General features: G+C 34.4%; 3 protein-coding genes across 3 annotated transcripts; 2 read left to right on the forward strand and 1 right to left on the reverse strand.

Annotated features, from left to right (window-relative positions):
* The first annotated feature begins 519 nt into the window (after positions 1-519).
* Positions 520-1,125, forward strand: LOC110748992 (ethylene-responsive transcription factor ERF096-like). Its single transcript, XM_021948984.2, has one exon. The coding sequence runs from the start codon at positions 538-540 to the stop codon at positions 955-957; it is 420 nt and encodes a 139-aa protein (XP_021804676.1). The 5' UTR covers positions 520-537; the 3' UTR covers positions 958-1,125.
* A 4,004-nt stretch (positions 1,126-5,129) lies between these two features.
* On the reverse strand, positions 5,130-5,977 carry LOC110748988 (ethylene-responsive transcription factor ERF098-like). The gene has a single exon (XM_021948979.2). It carries the CDS (start codon positions 5,784-5,786, stop codon positions 5,289-5,291), a length of 498 nt encoding a protein of 165 aa, XP_021804671.1. The 5' UTR covers positions 5,787-5,977; the 3' UTR covers positions 5,130-5,288.
* Positions 5,978-15,703: 9,726 nt separating this feature from the next.
* ERF1 (ethylene response factor 1) lies at positions 15,704-16,708 on the forward strand. Its single transcript, XM_021948967.2, has one exon. It carries the CDS (start codon positions 15,734-15,736, stop codon positions 16,499-16,501), a length of 768 nt encoding a protein of 255 aa, XP_021804659.1. The 5' UTR covers positions 15,704-15,733; the 3' UTR covers positions 16,502-16,708.
* The last annotated feature ends 10,711 nt before the right edge of the window (positions 16,709-27,419 follow it).

Consider the following 27,419-nt stretch of genomic DNA (forward strand, 5'->3'; position numbering starts at 1 on the left):
ATTTTTATAATAAAAAAAATTTGATTTCTGATTTTCATTACATGCTAATTTATGATGAATTTTAGTCATAAAAAAATTATTTTATGACATTAGGTTATGAATTTTTTATTTAAAGTAGTTTCATATTTAAGTTTCGCACACGGCTCTTTTTACGTTTCTTTTACTTTTCTTTTGGGATGTAAATATACGTACCGACCTATATTAATCCCCTTTGCCCTTTCTTGTCCTAATCGCATTATTAAGGCTTTGATGAATGAAACCACCACAAACAAAACCAAAAGTTTGAGAATACAGAAAAAGGACTCCTTGACTCTAAAGCCATCACCTTGACCATCCGGATACATTGGATTCATGGCTAATATATGCATGGTCATTATGGAAGCTTCCGTCAACACGTGGGAACAATTTCTCAGCCAGAATTTTTGACACGTGGCTATTTGTGGCCCCTCCTTAAATTTCATAATAAAAGCCTACATATGCTTTTTTGAACCCATATAAAATGCTGTTGCCCAACACTTAGTTTGGCCATGCAAAACTATGGACTCCAGAGGAAAGGTCATGGAAGAGAAGGAAGGCGGAGAGGTTCGATACCGGGGTGTGCGGAAGCGGCCGTGGGGCAAGTATGCCGCGGAGATTCGCGACTCAAACAGGCACGGTGCGAGGGTTTGGCTTGGGACTTTTAACACGGCTGAAGAGGCAGCTAGAGCTTATGATCGAGCTGCTTATGCCATGAGGGGTGGCTTGGCCATTTTGAATTTTCCTAATGAGTACCCTTCAGCAAGTGGTGGCTCTTCCTCTTCATCGTCTTCGGCTAATTTTCCATCTTCAGTGGCTGGGACTACGCAGGAGAGAGGTCGTGGGGAGCATGGAAATGAAGTTCTTGAGTTAGAGTACTTGGATGATAAGCTGCTAGAGGAACTGCTTGATTGTGATCACCAAAAGAAGAACAAAAAATAGTGAGATTGGTATCCCTTTTTGGCGTAATAAGCAGCTGTCCACCGTCTATTTCTGCAAGGCACATCGCAAGGTCAATGATGCCTCTTATCTTTTTTTGTTGATATATAACTAGATTCTGATCATCACCTTTTGCATGCATTTGTTTTTTCAATGAAGAATCTAGCAAAACTGTTGTGTGTTGTCAAGCTTTTTAAGATATGGTGATTTTCATTCTACAAAAGTATGATATGCGCACAACGCAGAAAATACATTGTGAGTAGTTGTATGTAAGCACCTTTAACTTTCAGGGGTTGGTAATTTTTGACACTGACTCCAATTTAATAAGTAGTTGACGATGATTACTGGATTTGACACAATTCACTAACACGAATAATAGACTTTTCAAGTTATTAACTCTGCTTAACTTGTTTTATATGAGGAAAAATAATGATTTTCTCATTTGTTTTTATACATCACATATATAAGAGCCTCACAAAATAGGATTACTTTCATGGTTTTCTCTAGATTGACTTTATGAAATGTTTAGCTTTAGACTTTTAGTCCACAATTTACTTAATTAAACTTGAATATGACACATAAATGAGTTAAGTTACGTACTATCGAACCATGTACAATGATAATTACATAAATCATGAAAATGTTGACAAGTATTCCACACGAGATTTTGAAGAATGTTGAAGTTTCACCCGTGGACGGAACTACACTATGGCTAGAGTAGGCTCTAGCCTAGTTCAAAGTTTTGGAAAAAAGAAATTTAATTCTAATTTTAGGCACTACACCTCATTTTATAAAAATTAGCCCAATCCATCCAAGAAAAAATTAGCATGTCCTATTCAAACAGATCTCTAGTTAGTATCAAGTTTTCTCCTATGATAAAATAAATGGAATTTTATTTAGATCTTTACCCATATAAGAAATAATAGCCCACCCCTATAAAAATTTCTGGTTCCGTTCTTGGTTTCACCTGAGGGTGCAATTTGGATTGGAAAATCCGATTCCAATCGATTATGTTATGACAATTTCCGATTTTGGCGAGTCCAAATCAATTTTGACCTCTGAAAATTCTGATAAAAAATTGGATTGGAATTGGAATGTATCTAGAGATTTGTGAAAATTTTCGAATTCCGAAATATATTGGGGGTTTCAAGCTTAGATTACACACAATTACTAATTTCTTGTTGAACTAAATATAATTTGACGACCAAAATAGATATAGACAAGTTATTTCATAAAGGATAACAACATCTAAGTACTAGCATATAATAGTTTTTCAGGCTTACGTTATAAGTTTTCAATTTTGAGTCAATTTTAATCCTTCAAATGGTTAGGCATATGTTTAGAATTTTGAACTAGTTTATGAAATTTTTCAAAAAATTTCGAAATATGTAAGTTCCGAAAATTTCCAAAAATTATGAGTTTTCCTAATGGGAATGGATATAGAAATTCCCAAATTTTTTGGAACGGAATTGGAATAGAATTTTCATTCTGAATTTTTTGGATTGGAATTGGAATCCCTTGATTCCGATCTGATCCGTCCGAAAATCAACCCCACCACTCCCAAAACCAACTGGCAATGGGGGGAGTAGGCCAAACCCAAGCTAGGTCCCTTAATTTTTCAATGTGGGACAAACATTTTCAACACGTCCCCGCACGTGTGGTGAACTTTTAAGCCTAACACGTAGTCAACACATATTCGGTGATGTGGGAGCATATGTGGCTATTAGGCCCAACACGTGAAGCCTTGCTTTGATACCATGAAAGAAGTTGAGATTCCACCACAAAACCAATACTGTTAGAGTAATGTTCTCTTACCAAATTTGTAATATACCCTCATTTTAACTAGGGTAGTACCTACAAATATGAAGGCACCTACCTATTATATCTTTCAAGTAGTATATGTATGTAATTAAGTGTCTAAAATCAAAATCCAGTCTAACACCAGACTTTAATCTACCAAGCATCTTAATTATCTAAAGATTACAATTTAATTTCCTCACATAAGAAGGGTCCTTCAATTTCGATTTTTCACCTCTTTGATTGGGGTAATGTTCTCGAATTTTCACCCTTTTTTGTAAATACTAGGGACTATTTGCATCTGTTTGGCTCTCTTGTTGTTCTTACTCTCAATTGTATGTGGTTTATTTTTGTAGCACTCCCCTGTACTTTGGTTAGGCTGTTTTGCCTCCAATCTTTAGATAATAATATTTACATTGTAAATAAAAAATAAAAAAAACTTTGTCCCACACCTCTGAACAAATTGACAGTGATGGACTGTTTTTTTCTTGTCCTCTGAATTTGTGGCTGAAATGGATGTTATATAAGTTATAACAAGGTTCAACAATTGTTAATTATATAATAGTCCACTTTAGTGATCTCTAGGCGCACCACAAATATGCATATATTTATAAAAACCCAGAAAACGTAGCCGCCAGTCCTTTCATTGGAATTTGGCCAACTTTATTTTTCACTTGCATAATGTCTTTTTATTTTGTCGCAATCAAGCGAAAAAGTACAATTAATTAAGAAAAAAGTAACAAAAATACAAAAAGAAAAGGCAAAGGTGAGAGATTCCAAGCAAAGAAATGTAAGGTGTGGTCAAAAGCTACACATTAATTCTTGGGTTTTACCAGAAAAGCTACAGATTGGCGCTTGCATGGCAGTCTGCTGTTTCTGTTAGGCGTTTTTTTCGGTTGCAAAATTCCATGTTAGGCCTCAACAAGTTTCGGTGGCCATGACTTGTGCTGGCTTTAAGAGCAATTGTGAATTGAACTGGTTGCAAGCTAGTATTGGGCTCAGTTATTGAATACATAAAGACCTCAACTGAGGCCTGCTACCTGCATACAGTCTCTGTTTTGTTGAAAAAATTGTGAGTTCAAATGTCATGAACGACAATTGTTTTTTATTTTTTTATCTTTAATACAAGTGATAGGCTAAATTATAAGAGGAGAAGAGTTCTCTCACACACGCATTATTAAGTAGTTAGGAGGGTTAGAATTTGATAACACTGATCTTCAAGTTATGGCTATTTTCCAATAACTAGACCCTGTTTGTGTTGTTGAATGAAATAATAATAATAATAATAATTTGCTCGAGCCATTCTGAAGACGAGTTTTGGTTAAAGGTGGACTTCAATGAACTATAGGCTACAAATCTAATAACAGAGATATGGAAAACGAAATTTTTTTCCTCCTTCGCAATTGTTCCTCTCATGTTAAACACAAAACATGCATGCTCATTCATTCTCTCTCCGATCTTGACCATTTTTAATTTGTTGGGCTTTTATTTGTGGTGGTTGTGTTATTCGAATTTGTTATCTCCTGCTTGCCTGGACTTGTTCGTGTCAATTGTCAACTACTAGTACTACGAATCCCAGCATTACTTTGACCAGTAAAGTACTTGTGTTTGGGACAAATTTGTCTGTCGTCAGCAGTGGTGTGTATATATATTCTTAACCTTTATATCCTTGTCCAAATTGCTCTTCTAAATTAATCATTTCTTTCTTGGGTTGGGACTAAGTATGATATCCTGGCTTCATCTTAAATTCTTAATGGATGAGAAAAGAATTTCATGAAACAAAGATTCTCTGTTTGTGTTTGGAAACAAGGTTCTCTATTTTCCTGTTGCGTGATTCTAAAGTTTGTCAGTGGTGGTACAATATGACTAAGCAAGTCCTGTATTGTCTCTTCTTCAATCTTTATTATGCCTTTCACCAAGGAGACCAAAATATAATCTAGATAGTGATCCAACTTTCTACTTTTTTCAGGAAATCAAAAATCAGGAGATTGTTTTTTGTACTTTTCAAGCACCTCTTGCACTTTTCTAGCGAAGTCTAAATAACAATTTTTAAATTTGTTTTTATCAAAGACTTGAGCCCATCAAACTAACACCTCATTGGTAGCACTATAATTCCTGAAAGGATTCATTTTCCACAACCAAAAAATAAATAAAAATTATGAGTATACCCTCAATATAAGAAAGGTAAGAATTACAGTGTCGTCATAGCCCATATTGCAATAGCGGTATTTATATTTCTAATATTAGAAGATATCTCAAGTTATTTTTTAATGTTAGAAGGCGTCTCTAATTCAAATCCCCTTTTCATGTTGATAATAATAACATATTATTAGAGAAACCGTACACATACATGTGCATATGTGTATATCATACTAAAACAAAATATGACATGAAAAATGTGCTTGCTAAACTATGGTTGAACAACATATATTATTTTATAGAAGGGAAATGTGTTCAACTCACTAAACAACAAGGGAAGAAAAAGGTTACACAAACACAACTCAATTTCTTTGCCCAAAAAAAAACACAACTCAATTTCACTTCCATTTGTTTTTCTCCTCTTGAGAATCAAGAAGGTCCTCCAACACCTTGTCATCCAAATACTCAATCTCAAAGACTTGCCTTCCTTGCCCAGTAGATGAACTTCCACTAGGAGCAGCAGCAGCAGCAGCAGCAGCAGCAGCAGAAGAAGAAGAAGATGAAGAAGAAGAAGAAGAAGAAGAAGAAAATGATGATGAGAATCTAGGAGGATGAGGAGGAGAGCCCATAACTTGAGAATAATACTCATTTGGAAAGTTGAGTATGGCAAGATGGCCCCTTAAATTAAAAGCAGCTCTGTCATAAGCCCTTGCAGCTTCTTCAGCCGTATCAAATGTACCAAGCCACAGACGAGCACCTTGCCTTGAAGGGTCTCTTATCTCAGAAGCAAACTTCCCCCATGGCCTCCTTCGGACTCCCCGATAACGCACTTCTTCACTTCCCTTCTCTTCCATTCCTTGCTTCTGTAGATCCTTTCCTCTACGAGGGTCTTCCATATTTTCTAGCTTGATTCTTTGAATAATTTCAGTGGTCGTTAATTTTGACAAGCCTTTCTGTTTTTGGTTTCAAATATGGTGGCATATAATGTATCTCATTGATGTATTTATAGGTGTTTGATTTTGGGACAAATGGGGTCATATCACATATGACTTAGAATTATGTACTGTGATTGTGAGAGTCCACATGAACGTGGATTGACCAAGCGTAAATGGATGTTTCTTGGAAGGTTCTTCATCTTCTTGTATATTAATTATTATCATCTAGGGCTATAATAGAGGTGCAAAAATTCGATTCTTCGACTCCTTCTATGATCAAATTCAAAAAGGGTTTGTAAATCTCTTTTCTTGATAGGCATTTTCTTTCAAATGGGCTTCGAATTCTATCTTTTCATGTTCATATTATGTGAGAATAATAGATTGTGTTGGTTGGTAATAGTTTTTTTCTTTCTTTCACTGAACCATTGAACTGTATTGTCACTTTACACAGAATATGTAGAGATTGATTCCCATATCACAAAGATTGGAGGAATTGGACCCACAGTCACAGAATATGAATGCGTAAGTGATTTCATCCTAATAACTAAGAATATTACAAGTATGCATTAGCCATACAATTTTGGTTGATGGCAAAAATAGGAAACTCAGAAAAAGCAAGATAAGGTCTCAAGGGGTATAATTTCCCTATTTGGTGGAACAGTCGACTGCTATTTATATATTGTCCCCTTGCACTACTCCCTCGTGATATGCTTTGATCATTGTAGGGATTTCGGATATGAGATTTTTCAAATCATATCAAATTATTCATATTTTATTTTATTTGATATGAAGCATATAGAATATGAAAATATTTTTGCTCACTACTTTAACCCTATGTGTACTCTCACCATCATTCTCAACACTTGATAGGTGTTCATAGGCATAACCATAAATAACTCTTTGCTTTGTATTTGTGGAACCATAGTTATGCCCATGGACACATGTCAAGTGTTGAGAAAGGTGGTGATGGCAGTGGTGGAGCCAGAAATTTAAGTAAGAAAGGGCACCCTTAAAAATTCAAACACTTTCTTTTATGACAAATCAACCTAGTTTTTAAGAAATCCCTAATTTTATCACTTTTTTCTATTTCTTTTTCTTTACTTTTTGTATGAATAACCTATCACTCTTTTATGATAACAAAATACATGCAATTCAAAAGAAATTTAGACATGAAAATAAAAGAGATCAAAGAAAATAGTGGCCATTTAAGAATTTTTGAGGAATTTTATGATATTTGTACAATATACTAACATAAAATTGTATATACAACAATATTTGAGAGGGGGCCCGTGCCAACCCTGGGCATGCATTGGCTCCGCCAGTGGATGATGGTACACATTGGGTTAAAATAGTGAGCAAGAATGCTTCGTATAGAATAGCGTTCAAGCGTTAACGACTCATTTTGGCTCACTCCACACTATAATTCTTTGATCAAAGTTATTCATTCGGCATTCCATGATCGTGGTTGCATATATACACTCAAATCGAAAAAAACATAAATTTCGACACAATGATATTTTAAACCACTCTAATGTATATGGAGGGGAACAAACTCAAATACAAGGGGGCGAGTACACTGTCTTGTCTTGGCCAATGGCCATAACCCACACCTGCTCAAGTTGAAAATCTTTGATTATTTGTGAATATTTTCATTATATATCATAATGTGTTCATCTATTTATTTTATCACAATTAAAATAACTAAATGATTTTTTTTATTTTTTATTTTTATAGAAATGATCTTTCAATGAGTACCTAAAATTGAACGGTTCAAATCATATAATATATTATGGAGTGGACCTGGCGATTAATTAATGTAATGTTGTCAATCAATATGGTCATAAAATGTGATCCCTTTACCTTTAGTTGTAAAAAGTGCTACTATTTCCACTCTCTGTCCTATTTTCGCACCCACCTTACCTTTCCACCTACCATGTAAATTAAAAAAAAATACAATCCTATCTTTCCACCCATCATTATTCCTAAAATACCCTTAATTATTAATTCAAGCAAATTCTCTTTGCTAATAATTAGTAGTTGAGATATGGAGAGGATCAAGTTGTGTTTGATGGACTGGATAAATGTTTCAGCAATTGAGGAGTCGTACCCTTTCTTCTTCTTTATTTTTTCTTTTTGTCAAACGATAGAATAGGTGGGTAACATGAGTTGAGATTTTTTTTCCCAAAGTCCTTAGAAGTCATTACAAAGGGAAAAATTTATCTTTAAAATTTTGAAAATAAAATAGGTAGAAAAATAGGACATGGGGTGGAAATAACAACACTCTTTATAAAACTAAACATAAAAAGAGAATATATAAGAATAACCAAATGATCTTAAGTACATCATATATTCTTCTATCCCAACAATCGAAAAATTCCTAAAGTATTAAAGAGTGGCATAGGATTAAAGTAAAATTCAGACCCTCCCTCTTCCAAAAATAAAACCAAGACACTCTCGTCGTTAAGAAACATGTTCTTAAATACCACTATTCTTGTTGATATTGTCTCATTATTTCCATAGCAAATAGTAATTTCAGTGATATCACATAAATAAAATATCAATCTTCTGTCTATATTATCGATATTGTTGATTTACTATAGTAATTCTGATATTCAAGAGCATTTCTCTTGAAAGATGGCAAATCAAATAACCTTTTTCTTTTCTTTTCCAAATGGGATAAAATATAAGTTTTGGTAGACCTTGAAGACAAATTATATGTCGTTAACTACCAAATCAATAACTCGTCCATAAAAAAGAAGTGAAAACCTAAGGGCCGTTTGATAACCATTTCAATTTTAGTTTTTAGTTTTTATTTTTCATTTTTTTTGCTAGAGCATAGAGGAAAAAGAGGGAGAATGGAAGTGAGAATGAGAGTAAAGATGAGATTGAGAGGGAATATGAGAGAGGAGGATGGGAGGAAAGAGTAATAAAATTGAAAACAAAAACTAAAAACTGAAATCTATTTGAAATTGTTTTCACTTTCAAGTTTTTGTTTTCACTTTTGTTACTACTCCCTCCCATCCTTCCCTTTTATCATCTCTCTCAATCTCATCCTTATTCCCATTCTCACTCTCATTTTCCTCTATACTGTAGCACAAAAAATGAAAAATGAAAACTAAAATTAAAATGGTTATCAAATGGGGCCTAAGTTACCTAACCTAATAATTTTTTTTTTCTTTCGAAAACCTAACCTAATATATATTTTTTCTTTCGAAAACCTAACCTAATAAATTTCTTGGAGGTAAAAAAATTAGGCGCTATATCTATCAATTGGAAAACAAGAAGTCGATGGGACTCCTGGTGGAGTTTCATTTCTTTTGTTTTTGTTTCCTTTCTCTTTCGTTTTCCCCAAGCATTTTGTGATCACTGATTACGTCGTTAAAAACAGTGGGACATACATAACCAATGGGCTGTGCCCGCTTGGATAGTGAATCCCAAAAAGATTTTGTTATTTGTCTTATATTATTTGGCTTGCTTATTTATTTATTTATTTATTATTTATTATATTTATAAAACAAAGAACGCTTGCTCGAAGTATGGGCAAAAGAAGAAGAATTGAGGGTTTCTTTTGTTTCATGATTAGAGAAAACGTACTAATGGGAATTGTCAAAGCTTGCATACGTTAGGCCATACGCACAAGGGAACATGATGAGCTTCAGCAGATTAGGATTTTTTATAGGTTCATCCAGGACAGAATCTTTATAGGATCAGAAGCTATAGAAAATGGTCCAATTCGTCTAAACGAAAGCTTTGACATTGCCATGATATTCAAAAGGAGCTCCTCACTAACTCCAATTTAGTATTAATTTAAAAAACAAAAAGGTAAGCAAAGAACTAAGAAACAAAACCAAAATAATAATAATAATTAAAGCAAAGAAAACTGAGAGAATTTGGTTTGAATGTCCTAGAACATGGAGACCAGATCATCCCTAGCTACTTTAAACTGTTAATGAAGCTTTGTATTCAGGCAGATTTAGTCTTGGATCAATTTATAAAGATGAAGGAATTGCATTCTTATTTGCCAACACCTTTCCAATTTTATTAATTACAACTCCTTAATTATGGTTGTTTGACCCTCTAAATTCCTAATCCTTTGAATATTTTAGCACGCACTTTTTTCAAATGTTAGATATATGTGGTTGTTGTTTGAAAATGGAAACATGATCAAGCGAAAACTTAGCACAAAGAGCCAAAATTTGTAAGCATCTTGAATGGAAAATAATATTGACAAGATGCATATAGCTTTATATGGGCATCTATGCCTTTTTAACAAAGAGTGGAGAAACCGTGTGAACCTAATTCTCGGTGAGGAAAAGCTGTTTCAGAATCTAAATCTCTCAAATGAAAATTGGGAATAGTGGGGATAGCGGTGTTTTGTCTAGGTAACATAGAATGCAAAAAAACTTTTGACAATGTCAAGGTATAAACCTTGTGAACCTAAGAACCTTTTGACAATGCCAAGGTATCATAGAATGCAAAAAAACTTACTTGTAATGGGGATAGTGGTGTTTTGCTATCCCCGGCCAATAACACAATGACACGTGAAAAAGTTATTCTACGTGTCATTGTATTATTGACCGGGAATAGCAAAACACCGCTATCACTGTTGCATGAGAGTTTTTCTCCATAAAATGAAGCTACAAGTTGAGCGTGGATTGGATGCTCTATAATACATTTTATGCTCGCATTGGCCCATCAATAATGCATGAGGTGCTGGGTTTATCATTTGAAAGTTATACAATTTGTTACACACATGGAACTCTAGATAACACAATTTGAAGCCCAGGCCACATTCCAAATTGCAACACTGTTTTTAGTTGTACCCAAATTTGTTCTTTAAAAAAAACTCCTGATTTTGGGAGGAACATCCCCTCCTAAGGCCTTAACATGGTTTGCAAATGCTAAGGAAAGATTTCAGGCCCATTTTAGTTGACCCAGGTAGATTTCTTCAGGTTTAAAGAATCATAATGAGATGGAACAAAATGAAAATGTATAATCTAATCCTTTAGCGGTGTTAATACACCTGGAGGCGGCGATAAGATCCTTAATTCACAATCTAATTTAGGTTGATTTTTTAGCGATCGACTATACAACAAATTTCATATGTTTTGTTACTGATGAATCAAAACAAGGATGATAAAGACGTACTAGTTTGGATGAGATCCACATAGAAAGAAGAAAAGGCTCTGCCAGTCAAATTCAATCACCAAAATGCAGATGCATTGAGCCTAGCCATAAAAAAACCAATGCCACCAAAAAAAATAAATATATATTTGGAGGCTAATTGATGAAATGAAGCACCTTTCGCATTCCTAGGCTTGCATGTTTATAATGTGAACCGGGGTTGAGGTCGTAAAATGATGAGTGAGAGTTTGCTGTGGGAGTGAAAAAATCATGGGGACCCAGATGACCTAACAACTCATTACCTGAGCACCTAGATTTGACTACATTAAGGTTTATAAAAACCTGGGAAATATTCTGCAATCAATTACTTTGTCATTTTTCACAACATCAGTACTAATATTATAATCCTTAGTTTGATAAGGTATGTACAGATTCATGTACCATTTACATCTTTTTAAACAGAAATGGTTCATCCCTTTATCCAGCTTTCATCTTTGATGATGATATCAGACTTATCTTTTGGTTCGTTTCTTCTTAATTTCAAAGAGTTTGGCATATCGGATTTTTGGATCAGAATTGTTAATTAGATAACATTATATACGCCATTGTCATCTTATGACAACATAAAATGCTAGATATCTAGTAACTCATCGTTCATATCTTTAATTTTTGCTATTTCCACATTATTACTTAAGAAAATCCTGATTTAAGGATGATTTTAATATCCTTTGTTTCCTTTACACAACCAATTAATACGGCTCTACCTATGGATTGGATGTCCTATAATATAATAATGTCTATTTTTTTCGCGAAAGTATAATATAATAATGTTGGGAATCATAAAGATGAAGGGAACAGATAATAATAAAAATTACTGGGGGATCATATCAACTTTTTAACTTTTTTAGCAGTGAAAAAGGAAAAAAGTAATGATTTGTAACTCAAGCTGTTAACAATGGTTATTTCAACTCACGAGATCATGTGCTCGAATTCCCTTTCCTTCAATATCACTTGTAATAGAAATCAAAGTTTCTTCAAATCTTCATTAACTAATAGTGATTTATAACAAGGACTACTAATCCTTAACTTTTTGAGGAATCATTCATCAATATTTGTGAATGACTAATTTTTCTCAATCTTTTTTTTTTACCTTGGTTCATTTCTTCAGTTTTCCAGAATTACTCTCATAGAAAAATAAACACTAAAAGTTTTTAAAGACAAAAATAGTGTAGTTTTAATTTATAATGTGGGTTATTTGGTAATAAAATGTGCCATAAATGCATTCCTAAATCATTGAAAAGCATACCAATATGTGGATTTGATCGGTGCCAGATTAGACATGCTAACTTTTAGTCGTATCACAAAGTCAATAAATTTAGAAAACCAGCGGAGCTCCAGGTTTCACTTTCACTCATTCATAAGAAATGTAACATGTAAGAGATTTCACATTCCCAAAAAGGTGCTCACCAAACATAGGAGACTATTCTTGCCTTATGATAATGGCTAGTGTTAATATCCTTAAACGCATGCTCATTTTTAATGCAGAAACTCGTGGTCCAATTTTTAATATATGTATTGCCACTCGGCATTACTACGTGGATCGAAAGAATTTTTCTTATAGATACTAATACCTATTTTCATTTGGCACTGATAATAACAGTACAACTAAAAAGATTGTTCTCAAAGGAAATCATTGGCATGTACATGGTAATCAAACGAAAATGAAAAGAATTACTTGTTATAGTATTAACTAAGGGGCGCAGTCTTGGCCTTGAAGATTTTTGGAAATATTAAGATGGTCCTAAGTGCACGGGAGGGTGGGGCATATGAAAGTGGCAAGTTAAATGTGAAAAATACATGAATGGACCATATACCATGAATCTGTAGGCATCATTGCTGGCCTAACTGGTTAGTCAAAATAATAGTGATGAATTTGGCTTTTTGGAATCTTCCTCAATTTTGTTTTAATTTCAGTACAAGAAAAAAATGGTTTAATTTTAAATTTATATAAACCCTTGGATGGTGGTGGTGATAGGGAGTGGTGAGCAAGACTATCTCATCAGACCATTTTAGCACACGTGACAAATAGATGCTTGTAATTCGTTTTTTTTATAAAAAAAATTCCAAATTTTCCTCATATATATATATCTATTTTTCTAGAAAAGAAGAAAGAAAGTAGTTGTTTGACAAAAGAAAAAGAAATTGAAAGAAAGTAGTTCAAGTTGGAATAGAAATTACCCTGCAGTTTCCTTGTGTTTTTTATTTTATATTTTATTTTTTGCTTATTCTCTTACTTTTCAATATCCATTTCCTTTAATTATTTTTGTAAATATGTTTATGATAAATAAATAAATAAGCAATCCAAGTTGGATTAGTCTTACCTGATCGACTGGTGACATGGGCACTAGTTGCAATCTGCACCCTTGTCCCCCTTTCAAGAGATCGGTTGGAATGGCAGCAAAAGTCATTCAAGACCAAATTTGCATCAAACAATTTGGACCACAAGTTTGCCACCACGTCCCCATATATATGGTAAAAACAAAAACAAAACAAAACAAAAAAATCAAATTTGGTATTTTGGTTTGAAGGTTACAATAGTGGTATAAAATCGTGGGAACATTTTTGTTTACCACTTTAACTCAAGATGTATGCTAATCACGTTTCACAACACACGTGTCCATAAGCATAATTATAGTTACAAAAATCAAAGTAAAAAGTTAACCATAGTTATACATATGAACACGTGTCAAGTATTAAAAATAGTGGTGAGTATACACCTTGGATAAAAGTGATGCGCAAAAATATTTCCCTAAAATTGTGGGTGGGTGGTAGTGGAAAATATTTACCTTATTTCATCTCATGATGGAGACCTGAAAAAGGAATGATCCCAAAAGGGCATTTTCCTAGAAGCTCCATCCATGTACATGAAAACATTTCAAAGATGCTTAACTTGGGCTACCTCTAATATTATCTTTTACTGCAGCTGACTTGTCTCTTTCCTTCTCTTGTATCCATTCTTTCCGGAGGACTTTCAAAGTTGAACCAAAAAAAAGATATCCTAGTTTTGATGACTTTGAAACTAACAATAGGGATGAGGTTTCAAGGGGGCGTGCATCTAGACCTTTCAAACATTAATTTCCTAATGCCGACTGATGAGATAATAGGATAATAATTATTTATTTATTTATGTGTATATACATAAATATCACAATCACCAAAACAAGTCCCAAGGAGAAAATTTAACCCAACTTGTTGCTTCATACAAAAAAGGTCATCCTCATTCGGGTGCTGATGAGCTTGAGCAAAGTGAGCACGTCCAGAGAGCAGCAAATTAGGATTTTGGCTAATCATTTCACATGAATCCCGATGTTTTATGCAATATGGAGAGACGTGAAGAAAACCTACCTAGGCTACCTAAGCTAGCTGCCTAAACCACAGTCAAACAATTAGTCCCCTATTTCTCTTTCTATTTTTACTTTCTTTCTCTGTGTTCATAAAATGTATGTGTTCAATCTTGTCCCATCATCCTTGGGTTTTTTGAAAACTTTGTTTTTATTTGAATTTTTTTTTTGACTGAGTGCTTTCAAAAGGTTACCAAAGAAAATTGACCACCGCCTTTTTATTTTTTTTAAGTTTTAAAAGTTATGATTCAATGTCAAATCAACATGATACTTAACTTACGTGTGTGAATCACTCGTATATATTTAAGCGTATCAAACACTACAAATTAAAGTGAATAAAGTCTGAACACATTTATATATATGCAATGCAACATGAATATGAAATGAAACATATATCTTAAAATGTAATCTAGTATGGAAATGAAGAGTGGAATCTCATTTAATTAACATCTATAGCTCACCATTGAGCAATGAGTCCATGACCTTGTAAGTCTCTAGTTTCTAGGGGTCATTTTCTTTTACATGGAAAATCGAAGTCCACTACTTACACCAAATGGGTCAAGTTTTAAGTTAGTGATGGATTGGTATGAGTGGAAACCGTAGCCAAGTGATCCACGGGTGATTTACTTTTGTTATTGCAATTTAGAGATGTAATCTTCTTCTTCCCTAATGAGTGAAATTGATGATAAAGTGACAAGTAATAATATAAAACGTATTGCTCAAGTTTTATTTGTAAATCCAAAGCCATAAGACCCTTGACTTCTTTTTTCCAACCCTCGTTTCCTCGAACATTCGCAAAACCATGACCTCTTTCTTCCCAAATAAATATTTTGGGCTCCAAGCCATCCAAGCAATGTCAAATTTTTTTTTTTTTTTTAATTTCTTTCAAAATCCTAGACAACTTTGAAAGCGAAAATACATGGACAATCCAACGGTGGTCCTTGAAGTGGTAAAAAATTGAACTCACCATCTCCAACGGCCATTCAACTACCACGCAATCTGTGAATAGTAGTACCATTCATCTGACAGAGGAATCCACATGCTGACACGTGGGCAAGCTCCTATGCGACAAAAGGACACTGATATCATAAGCTGCTGAGGTCAGCACAAGTTTCTCTCTGACCTGGCCGCCATGCTTCAATTGACCCATGTGTTAAAATTCATCCCAACTTGCGTAGGATCCCACAATAAATACAAATAAAATACAGCCAACCACATCTTATATTAATATGATCCACCTGGCTACTTTTACCTTTTCACCCTTACCCATTCATTTTTAACTTGGGGGCCCCATTGGCCCCTATTGGTCCAAATCGGTCCTGTGGGACCCATTGGAACTGGGTATAAAAATGGGAGTAGGCTCCAAGTATTAGCTTAACCACAATGTATAGCTACACTAGCACAAACACAATATTCCAAGAAGAAAACAGAGACACCACCCCAATTCTTCAAATGAATTACTCAATCTTCCACTCCCCAATTTCAGATTTGTCACCTGAATCTTCATTCGGATCATCATTTTCTTGGGATGATCACAAATTTGGCAACAACTCACTTCCCTTCAACGAAAACGACTCCGAAGAAATGCTTCTATATGGCCTAATTTCCAACGCCACCCAAGAAATAACATCAAGAGAAACAGAGACACTCTCTGTTTCTGCAAACCCAATCAAGGAAGAGGAAGTGAGCTCCACGTCCGACTCGGAGAACCCGAAAAGGGAAAAGTCCTACAGAGGGGTGAGGAGGCGGCCATGGGGCAAGTTTGCTGCGGAAATTAGAGACTCCACCAGGCATGGCATAAGGGTGTGGCTAGGCACATTTGACAGTGCCGAAGCTGCAGCCTTGGCCTATGATCAGGCCGCCTTTTCGATGCGTGGCTCCACGGCGATTCTCAACTTTCCGGTGGAGAGAGTCCGAGAATCGCTTAAAGAAATCAACTATGTCGCTTCGGATTTGGACGGGGACTCGCCGGTTGTGGCGCTCAAAAGAAAGCACTCTATGAGAAGGAAAATCGGGAACAAGAAGAGCAAAGTGGAGAGAGATGTGAGGATAGAAAATGTGGTGGTGTTTGAAGATTTAGGCGCAGATTACTTGGAAGAATTGTTAAATTCATCTGAGAGCACAAGTGCCACTGCCACACCTAATCGTTGATTCAAAAACATTAATTCAACTTTCTTGTATTCTTTTTCTTTTTTTTTTTATTTTCTTTTTTTGTAATTTTATGAACCATCATCACTTTGAAATCTTTCATCTGTCTCATCTCCAATCCTTTCTTTTTGCTGTAAGTTGCCAAAAAACGATATGGAGTTACGTATTTATGTATCCTGGTGTCTCATTTGGGGCGCTCAATTAATTGAACCTTAAAGTGATTAGATTTAATATTCTACCAGTCAACTAATATGGCTGGTCACTCATATCATACACAAAATGACATTGCCACATGCACGCGTGCTGTACGAACTCCAAGTTAAACCACACTTAATAGTAGTACTTCAATCCTCACATCTTTTTGCATTTGGCTGGTTTTTCATGGCCGGGAGATTCTTGTGTTTGTCGTCATGCATTGCGTTAGACTCTTATACATAACGCATGATATTTGAATTATGTATACATTCTGCGTGCGCTTCTAATGCATTAGTTAGACTTTTACGTATCGTGCGTGAAACTTGGATATATACCACTTACATAAACAACAAGTTTTCTTTCTTCAACGAGGCTACAAAATTAATATTTTCCTTCATAGAAATATCATATACATAATACATTGGTTGATGAGCAGGAGTGTGAATATTGTTATTATTATCCTCCAATGCCAAAGGGGCCAGGCTATGAAAATATCAAGGATATATTCATATGATATGCCCCACGTGCCATGACCAAAGAGCTGCAACTTGCTTGGTTAGTCCTCAGTTTCAATCGAATTAATTTTGGTTTTAAACGGCAGTTTTGTCTTTAAGCACTAAGCACTTGTAAGTGTGGACACCTGTATAAACCTAATATTCAAGCAATTAGCTCGAGCATTATGCAAACCATATCAACTAATTAAGCTTAATTAGTTCTCCAAGTAAGTAGTTGTGTGGAGAAGGGGAAAAAAGAGTGAGGTAAGCACGGACCCAAACTTGAACACTGTTTTGGTCCAATTTCAAAGCAAAGAAGCTTCTGCGAGCAATTCAGTCTTAGTACAATATCTGCCACTTGCGACTTATCTAATTACTTCATCGTGTCATCACATATAATAATAACAGATTTAATTCATTTGAATATATATTATCTTCACGTGGGGTCTAATTTGATTCTTCTATAAAACTATCATAAAATTGTGATCCTCCTTCCTCCGCTTCTTTTTAAAGTATTTTTCTTTGGACCAGATGATTTGCTTTCGATATCACGTATAAAGTTTATTTTTATCATTATTATATCAATATTTAAAAGAGATTTCAAATTCGAATTCTCTTTTTCTTTTCAATAAAAAAGAATACCGATATCATATTGTTAGCCACATACTATAGTAATTGGTACAATATGATATGTAACACCATAATTACATGATCATGCAACGACTTAAGTATTTTTTTTAAACACAACTAATGATAATCCATGGGCTGGTAGTACATGAATATTAATCTTTAATTAAATTTTAAAAAAAATTTAATTTACATTATTCATTCACAAAAGACGCAAGTAGCAATATTGTAATTTGCATGAATGTTGATAACCATAAATTTTGTCACGTGATTCTCAATTGCAACCAGTAAAATTGAGGGTCAAAGTCCTGGCAGTCAAAATCCAACCAAGTCATTCAAGCCGCTTCCACGTCCTCTAGGAAACCTAATTAAGCATAATATTCAATGGAAAATCATGATTAAAATTGATTAAGTGAGGTGTTTTAGTACGTATGATATGGTGAGCTCAACTTGGCCAACTTTCAAGAACAGATGTAATGAGAATATTAGAAATTCGATCAGATTCTCATTTAACTGGACTTTTTTTTCAAGAAGGACCTGAATTCTTTTTTAGGTTATCATGATCATTGAAATTTTACTGGTTCCTGCAAGTATTGCACTGATCATGGAAAAGATATTGGGATGACATCGAAGGGTTTCCACCCTTAGGCTTAGGTCTAATCTAACGGAGGTAGGATTTGTGAAATTATGCTTTCTTGACTACAAGAGAAAAGATAGATTCATCCAACACACTGCATTTCAGACATCCATCTAATCTGATGACAAAAAGATAGATTCTTATTTAAAGACTTCAATGAGAATAACTCATGATTAAAAGTTCGGAAGTTTCTGCTCAAATACTCAGCATATTAATTCAAGTATTAATGCAATGATGCAAATGGATAATTTATTTATTTATTTATACGTTTTTGTGGCTAAACAGAGTTTGAAACTATCTCCGGCTACTGTTTTATACAATAGGAGGAGCTATTGGTGACTTGGTCCATGCATGCTTTGTTTTTGTACCATGACGGAGAAAACAGAAACAGAGCAATTTAAGTGTGGGAGCAAAAATTAAGTCCCAATTAACAAGCCACTTCCTATGAACCCTAAATTTAGGGAGTGGAGGGATCAAATAACATGATATCCACTACCATTGAGCATGGAGATAAATGTTGGCCACCCGAAGGTGCATGTTTTAAATTTATAAAACTCGCAAGCGCACGAATCGTTTGTATAATAAGCGTGTGTAAGTGCGAGGTCGTACCCACAGGGAGTGCGTGAAAAAGATGGAAAACAAACCCAACCCAAGTTAATTCAAAGTTGAAAAAAGAAAAAGAAATAAAGCAAAGAATTGAAAATGCAAATAACTAAAATAAGGGAAAAACTAAGGTTTTAGATTCCATACCATTATTCCATAAACTCTAACAATTCCCACGGAGTAGCAATCAAGAAATCAATCTACTACTTTCTCAAGATATATCAATTAAGCATGCGTTTTTATGAATCTTATGTAAATTCCCATTCCCTTCATAATTACAAATTCTAAGCCATCCTATGTGAAAAATATTGTTTAACTACAAAGGATCAAAGAAAATTGTATATTAGTAATACAAAACCAAGGATGCATTAATAGATTAACTTGTATTCCTAATTACCACAAATACATGATAGAAGTGGTGAAAAGAAAATTAACCTATTAATCATGTGAAGGTGAAATTATAAACATTGAAGAATATAATAGTTGGGAATTGAAAGTTAAGAACTAGAACTTCATTTCATAATGGTATTTCATCATTAACAAAGTTTAACTAGACATAAATAAAATAACAACACAAGATAAGAATTAAGAACAAAGAGGAGAAGGAAAAATTGCATCATCAACCCCTTAGTTCCTTGCCTCATGGCTCCCCAAGGTTCTCTCCAATTATATTGCCATTTTCCCTCTCCCTTTGGTGCCTAAGAATTGCACAAAATCTGCACTCTATTCTACTAAAATCTGCTCTACAATTCTCTACCCATTCTCTTTGCATTACCTTCTATTTATAGAGGAAGGAAAGCAACTAAAGCATCAACATAATCATCATCTTCAAATGTTGGCAGCTGCACACATGGTGCTGCCCACTCTTCTTTTGCTGTACATGTGGTTGCTGTCTAAAGTTGCTGCTATCTTTCTAATGTAATTCCTCACATGCACACATGATGGGCTTCCATCATGTATTCTTTGCTTCTTGTCCTTTCCTTTATGTCTTGGTGCGGCACTTCACTCTTCTTTTCAATATCCACTAGTAATTGCTGCACTTATTTATTAACTTGCTGCAAATCTCACCAAGAGCCTACAAAGAAAAAGTAGTAATTTTAATTTCCAATACTTTTATTAGCATAATGCCCAAATTTATAAAAACCAATCTTTAGCCTAAATAGCTCAAAATCAAATAAATTACAACACTAACAAATATATATTTAGGGATAAAACTTGTAATAATTATGTGCTTATCAATAAATAAGGGATATGAGACTTGGAGTCCAAGGGTTCAATGCCTATAAAAGGCTATGAGATTATTTTGACTATACGCAATATTCTTAAACGAACACTGACTTGAGCGTCGGAGTGTTTTCTTGCAGGTACTCCCCTCTCATTGGTGGCAATTGAAGAGGGTGTCCGGCTTCTCAACATTAATTATGAGATTACTTGTTAGAGGACCCGAAATTTTATGCTCCAACAGATGGGGCCGTCTGTGGGAACCGCACAAAAAGTCATGATGAGAAGCCATGGATACATTCTTGCCTTGGATGCTACAATGGGAGCATGAATTAAAACCCCCAATCAGAGAAGAATTTCTTACTCTATCTCTTGTAATTTAAAGATGGATGAAAATATTGCATTCTATGATTGCCCTTCATCGTACACAATTCAAAAAGTCTTATATGGGCGTTGTTAACATTGCTTATTGAATTATGTGACAAACGAATTGAATATATTGGGGGTATGGGGCTGAATGCTTTAAACCTTGATATTTTTCTCTATGTCGTCTGACCAGAGAGCAAAAGAGCATATATACCATGTTTATTTTGGGGCTGCCCTTGAGTTCAATTATCTCTTTTATTATTCATGCCAATCCATCTATTATGTTTCTTATGCCTATTATGGGGCTGTCACATGGATTTCTCTGATTTTCTCTCTATTGCTGCCAGGCATAGTACACAAATGAAGCATTCAAGTTTTCAAAAATAATTCGACGAGCACAAGTTTGAAATTCTAACGCATATGATTTTTATTACTTTTGGTTTGAACTTCTATTATAAAGAAAAATCAGGATCCTTTTGCAAAGACGCAAAGAGGCGTTGGCACCATCCCGACAGAACTCGTGTCTGCCCACAATCATCTAGGACCAAATTGGTATCAAATGGGATATGCAGTGACATGACCACGGCAAATGATGCAAACCAAATATTAGCAAGAAAGAGAAGAAAGATGCTCAGAGAAAAGAAAAGGCAAAGGGCAAAGAACAGCAGAGCACAAACTGCATTTCTTGAAAACAATCAGCTGGAACAGACAAATTTATACTTGGATGGAGTATACAGATAAGAACTATCTCATAATTCATTTTGATTAGTTTAGAATTAAATGCAAAACTTAATTTCTTCTTGATAAATAAGGAAATAGGACATTGAGCCACTACACTTATATGGTGCATCGATTCTGGATGTGCATTAACAAATGCATTTTGCATTAGATGTGAGCATCATGGATTTTATTGGCATACACTACATTGATGTACATGTGAGAATTGTTTGTAAAGCCTGTATGTGAATAACAGACTTATATGCCTATATCACAAGTTGCATTGGATTTGCTAAAGTAATCCATGTAATCGCATTAGGAGATGTGCCCCTGCCATACACTAACAAGCCACACAAGTATATGCTTATGATGGCACGGTGGGTGTGGGTTGGGGGCATCTATGCCTTAGTAGAAATGTCAATATTTAAAATCGCACACCTGTCATATCTTTCTTGCTTATGAGAACAATATGTTCGCATTTGGAATTGCTCAAGTATCGTGTCCTCTGAAATCCTTACTTGCACATGATGATTTTGTATACTTACACTCATTGATTGATTGAATGCTCATAAGAGGAGTTTTTCAAAGATAATGTTTTGCTCAGAGGCTCTTGTTGAGAAATGGTTGATCGTTGGCAAAGAATTATATCGAGAAGGTAGAATGCAAAAGATGAAGATTTTTTGTGGATTTCGTCATTATGCACGAGGAAGTAAAGACACATATTTGTAAAGACGACGCTTTTACTCAAAACCGTCGTCTATTATATGCAAATAGACGACACTTTTACTCAAAACCGTCGTCTATTATGAAGTAAAGACGACCCTTTTTATATGAAAATGGTCGTCTATTATGAAGTAAAGACGACCCTTTTTATATAAAAACCGTCGTCTATTATATGTAAAGACGACTCTTTTTATAAAAAAACCGTCGTCTATTATATGTAAAGACGACGGTTTTTTTTTATAAAAAAGGTCGTCTATTATGAAGTAAAGACGACCATTTTTATATGAAAATGGTCGTCTATTATGAAGTAAAGACGACCATTTTCATATAAAAAGGGTCGTCTATTATATGTAAAGACGACGGTTTTTTTATATAAAAAGGGTCGTCTATTATTAAGTAAAGAACTATGTTTTATTATATCCAAAGACGTCGGTTTTGTTAAAAAGCCACCATCTATTAAATGTGAAGACGACGATTTCTTGAAATTCTGTCGTCTATTAACTCTAAGACAACGATTTTTTAGTAAAACCGTCGTTGATTGTATATAAAAAGACGTTATGGTGTTAAAAGAGGTCATGTACAGATGACGGTTTTTCCAATAAAACCATCGTTTTATTATCTTTAGTTTTTTGAAGAGTCAATAGTTATTACATAGTCAACCAATCTTTATTCTATTACATACATACTTCCTACCTATAATTAGAAATAACGGAGCTCACAAATTCTACTAATTTGATTTTAACTTCATCAATTTGTTCTTGGGTTGACTTAGCTCTGCCTTCTTGCACATTTTCCAAGTTGTTGGTGTCGGAAAAGGAAAGACCTGCACGAAAGAGACCCCAATACTCTTAAACATAAACCTATTTAGCAGTAACCTTAGCAAAAAGATCTATGCAACTCTAGAATGACAGCAGAACACAATTGGCATAATTGGCAAAGTACCTGTTCTTGTGGTGGCACCCTAACCTGTTCTTGTGGTGGCACCATAACAAATGAAAAATCAGAGATTCAGAAAATTAACAATGAAATTCCAAAATAATTAAAGTAAACAACAAAAACAAAAAGTATTTTGGACCTGATGATGTTGTCGGTCCAAAAACAAACGGATCTAGTGAGGGATGGGTATGTTTTGCCTCATCTTCTTCGTCAGCTTCTTCTTGATTACGAAGGCCTTGTGGGACGGCTGTGCATATTTATAAAAAACCCAAATGAGAAACTCACTTAAATCCCACGAAATTAGCACAATACATGAACAAACACACACACACACACACACACACACACACACACACACACACACATATATATATATATATATATATAGACCGATTTCCATAAGTCTTTCTAGATTGAGTCGCTGAGTTTGATGAGCGAGTTGAGTGCCTGAGAGCGAGATCTTCTTTGAAGAAAGTGAAGGTCGAGATCTTTCAAATCAAACCTTTCAACCAGCTTTGATTCTCAAATACAGAACCTCCCTCTACATCTTATGGATCTGCGAAGACCTCAATCTCTCAACTCCTTCATTGATATCGATTTTTTGATGATTTTGTAGAGAGTTTCATGAGGGTGTTTTAGAGAGTGCAGGAGGGTTTCAAGGAGGGAGAGATAAGGTTTTCATAGACGGGGGAAAATCTGAAAATTTGTCGAGCGCGAATTCACTTAAGTAGCCTTTTTTAGCGTGTTTTAAAAGACGACGCTTGTTAATGAGAGATAAGGTTTTCAAAGATGGGTGAAAATTTGAAAATTTGTCTAGCGCGAATTCACTTAAGCGGCCATTTTTTAGCGTGTTTTAAAAGACGACGCTTTTAAAAAAAAACCTTCATCTTAACATATAATAGACGACCCTTTTTATATAAAAAGGGTCGTCTTTACTTCATAATAGACGACCTTTTTCATATAAAAAGGTTCGTCTTTACTTCATAATAGACGACCCTTATTATATAAAAAGGGTCGTCTTTACTTCATAATAGACGACCATTTTCATATAACAAGAGTCGTTCTTACATATAATAGACGACAATTTTTATATAAAAAGGGTCGTCTTTACTTCATAATAGACGACCATTTTCATATAAAATGGTCATCTTTACTTCATAATAGACGACCCTTTTTTTTAAAAACCGTCATCTTTACTTCACAATAGACGACCTTTTTTTTAAAAAAAGCGTCATCTTTACTTCATAATAGACGACCCTTTTTTTTAAAAAACCGTCATCTTTACTTCACAATAGACGACCTTTTTTATTTATACTTTCATTAAATACAACATAAGATTTTGTGGTATCCACTAGTGTAAATATTTTAAATTGAAGATCAAATTGAGTCATTGTATTCATATAGGGTCAAGGAGTGTAGCTGTAAAAAATCATCAAAATCGGAGTTAAAATAACCGTTAAATCTTGATTTTTCGTTTATAACCGTCGAAATGTTTTGTCTCGTTACTTGATCTCTGATTTATTTTTTTTTCCGATTTTTGGCGTATATGATCTCGATGTGTAAACAAACAAGTTTGACGGTTGGATCGTTGAAATTAGTTTTGTAGAATGCGTATGCCATCAAAACAATATATTTACTAACAATTAAGAGTTTATTTATACTTTTATTAAATATAACATAAGATTTTGTGGTATCCACTAGTGTAAATATTTTAAATTGACGATCGAATTGGTTCATTGTATTCATATAGGGTCAAGGAGTGTAGCTGTAAAAAATCATCAAAATCAGAGTTGAAATAACCGTTAAATCGTGATTTTTCGTTTATAACCGTCGAAAAGTTTTGTCCTATTACTTAATCTCTGAATGTTTATTTTTTCCGATTTTTGGCGTATATGATCTCGAAGTGTTAACAAACAAATTTGACGGTTGGATCGTTGAAACTAGTTTCGTAGAATGCGTATGCCATCAAAACAATATATTCACTAACAATCAAGAGTTTATTTATACTTTTATTAAATATAACATAAGATTTTGTGGTATCCACTAGTGTAAATATTTTAAATTGACGATCGAATGCAGTCATTGTATTCATATAGGGTCAAGGAGTGTAGCTGTAAAAAATCATCAAAATCAGAGTTGAAATAACCGTTAAATCTTGATTTTTCGTTTATAACCGTCGAAATGTTTTGTCCCGTTACTTGATCTCTGATTTTTTTTTTTCCGATTTTTGGCGTATATGATCTCGAAGTGTAAACAAACAAATTTGACGGTTGGATCGTTGAAACTAGTTTCGTAGAATGCGTATGCCATCAAAACAACATATTCACTAACAATTAAGAGTTTATTTATACTTTCATTAAATATAACATAAGATTTTGTGGTATCCACTAGTGTAAATATTTTAAATTGACGATCGAATGCAGTCATTGTATTCATATAGGGTCAAAAAGTGTAGCTGTAAAAAATCATCAAAATCAGAGTTGAAATAACCGTTAAATCTTGTTTTTAAAAAACCGTCATCTTTACTTCACAATAGACGACCCTTTTTAAAAACAAACCGTCATCTTTTCATATAATAGACAACCCTTTTTAAAAAAAAACCGTCATCTTTACTTCATAATAGACGACCCTTTTAAAAAAAAAACCGTCATCTTTACTTCATAATAGACGACCCTTTTTAAAAAAAACCGTCATCTTTACTTCATAATAGACGACCCTTTTTTAAAAAAAACCGTTATCTTTACTTCATAATAGACGACCCTTTTTATAAAAAAAACCGTCGTCTTTACATATAATAGACGACCCTTTTTATAAAAAAACCGTCGTCTTTAAATATAATAGACGACCCTTTTTATATAAAAACCGTCGTCTTTACATATAATAGACGACCTTTTTATATAAAAAGGGTCGTCTTTACTTCATAATAGACGACCATTTTCATATAAAAAGGGTCGTCTTTACTTCATAATAGACGACCCTTTTTATAAAAAAAACAGTCGTCTTTACATATAATAGACGACAGTTCTTTCAAAACAACCATGTCTTTACCCAAAAAAGGACACTTGATTTTTAAAAGACGACGCTTGTCATACATGCTGTCGTTATTTTTTGGTCAGATTTTAACTCTGAAGAAAAGCTTTTTAATAAGACGACGCTTTTTTATTTGTGTGCGTCGTTATAAAAAAATTCTCAACAGTATCTCCATTTTTTAGTTGTTTAAGTCACTTATCCACGACGGTTTTTTATTACCGTCGTCTTTTTAAAAATAACGACGGTTTTTTGTTCTACTGTCGTCTTTTTCTGGTCATCTTTTGCCCTTTTTGTAGTAGTGAAGAGAGCCATTTGTGATGGTTGTACCGTGCATGTACGTCACAGGGTTGTAGAGATGGCAACAGTCACAACTGCACCTAAGAAGGCATATTTATCAAGGGCAGCGAAGGTGACTGGCACAATGTCCTTTGAGCTCAAACATTGCCGCTGTCGAAATTCAGCAACGAATTGCAACAAGCCAATAGCGAAGCTATTAGCATTTGAGTGATAAAGAGTGATGATCCTAGTCTTATGACTCATGAGCTTATGGTATGTCTAGTGCAATTTTACAACAGCTAATTTTTTTTATTGTTGGTGAAGCCATGGTCTGAAAGGCGTATGATCAGAAGCTTTTAAATTGATTATATATATATGACATATGCCAAGGTATTTTACTTATTCCTCTTACATTTAGGAGATGAGAATAGTTTCATTCATGACTCTACAAAATGCTTGAATTTGAATCCAGTCATATGCTGCTCAATAGCTAAATGCTACTAACCCTACGTATTGATTCATACATAGGTGAAACTTTAGAGTACATTGAAAATGATTTTTGTTGATGAAATTAACTTTATATTCTTGTATGGTTAGAATTGGTTGACAGCCTGTTAAAAATGACCGCATGAAGGCCAACATGCACCTCTTGACTGCATATGCTAAATAACTTTGTGTGGTGGGGCAACCATTGCACCACTCAGGATATATGGCAAATTATGAAGTTAGCAAACGTGCACTCTAAACTAACGGGGGCATGCCAATACTCAACTTATGGTTGAAGACCACTCTTGGCGAAGGCTAAATTCATGGCGAAGATAAAACATGGCTGAATGCAAAATTCATGTCGAAGACAAAACTTGGCCGAAGGCAAAATTCATGTCGAAGAAAAAACCTGGATGAAGGCATAATTCAAAAACATGGTCGAAGACCATGCTCGTTGCTGAAAGTCGAATACATGATCGAAGATCATACTTATGGTTGAAAACCATATTCACGAAACTCCACATGCTTGTGATCGAAGATCGTACAAGTCAACTCACAAAATTTTACACACAGTGAATTCCCACAAAGAAAATTTTCTCTCTCTACACCC

This window comes from Prunus avium, chromosome 1 (genome assembly GCF_965620075.1).
Source record: "Prunus avium chromosome 1, drPruAviu1.hap1.1, whole genome shotgun sequence".
NCBI lineage: Eukaryota > Viridiplantae > Streptophyta > Magnoliopsida > Rosales > Rosaceae > Prunus > Prunus avium.

Bases quoted from the DNA above. Each gene is read 5' to 3' on its own strand.
- LOC110748992 (XM_021948984.2), top strand. From the start codon at position 538: ATGGACTCCAGAGGAAAGGTCATGGAAGAGAAGGAAGGCGGAGAGGTT.
- LOC110748988 (XM_021948979.2), bottom strand. From the start codon at position 5,786: ATGGAAGACCCTCGTAGAGGAAAGGATCTACAGAAGCAAGGAATGGAA.
- ERF1 (XM_021948967.2), top strand. From the start codon at position 15,734: ATGTATAGCTACACTAGCACAAACACAATATTCCAAGAAGAAAACAGA.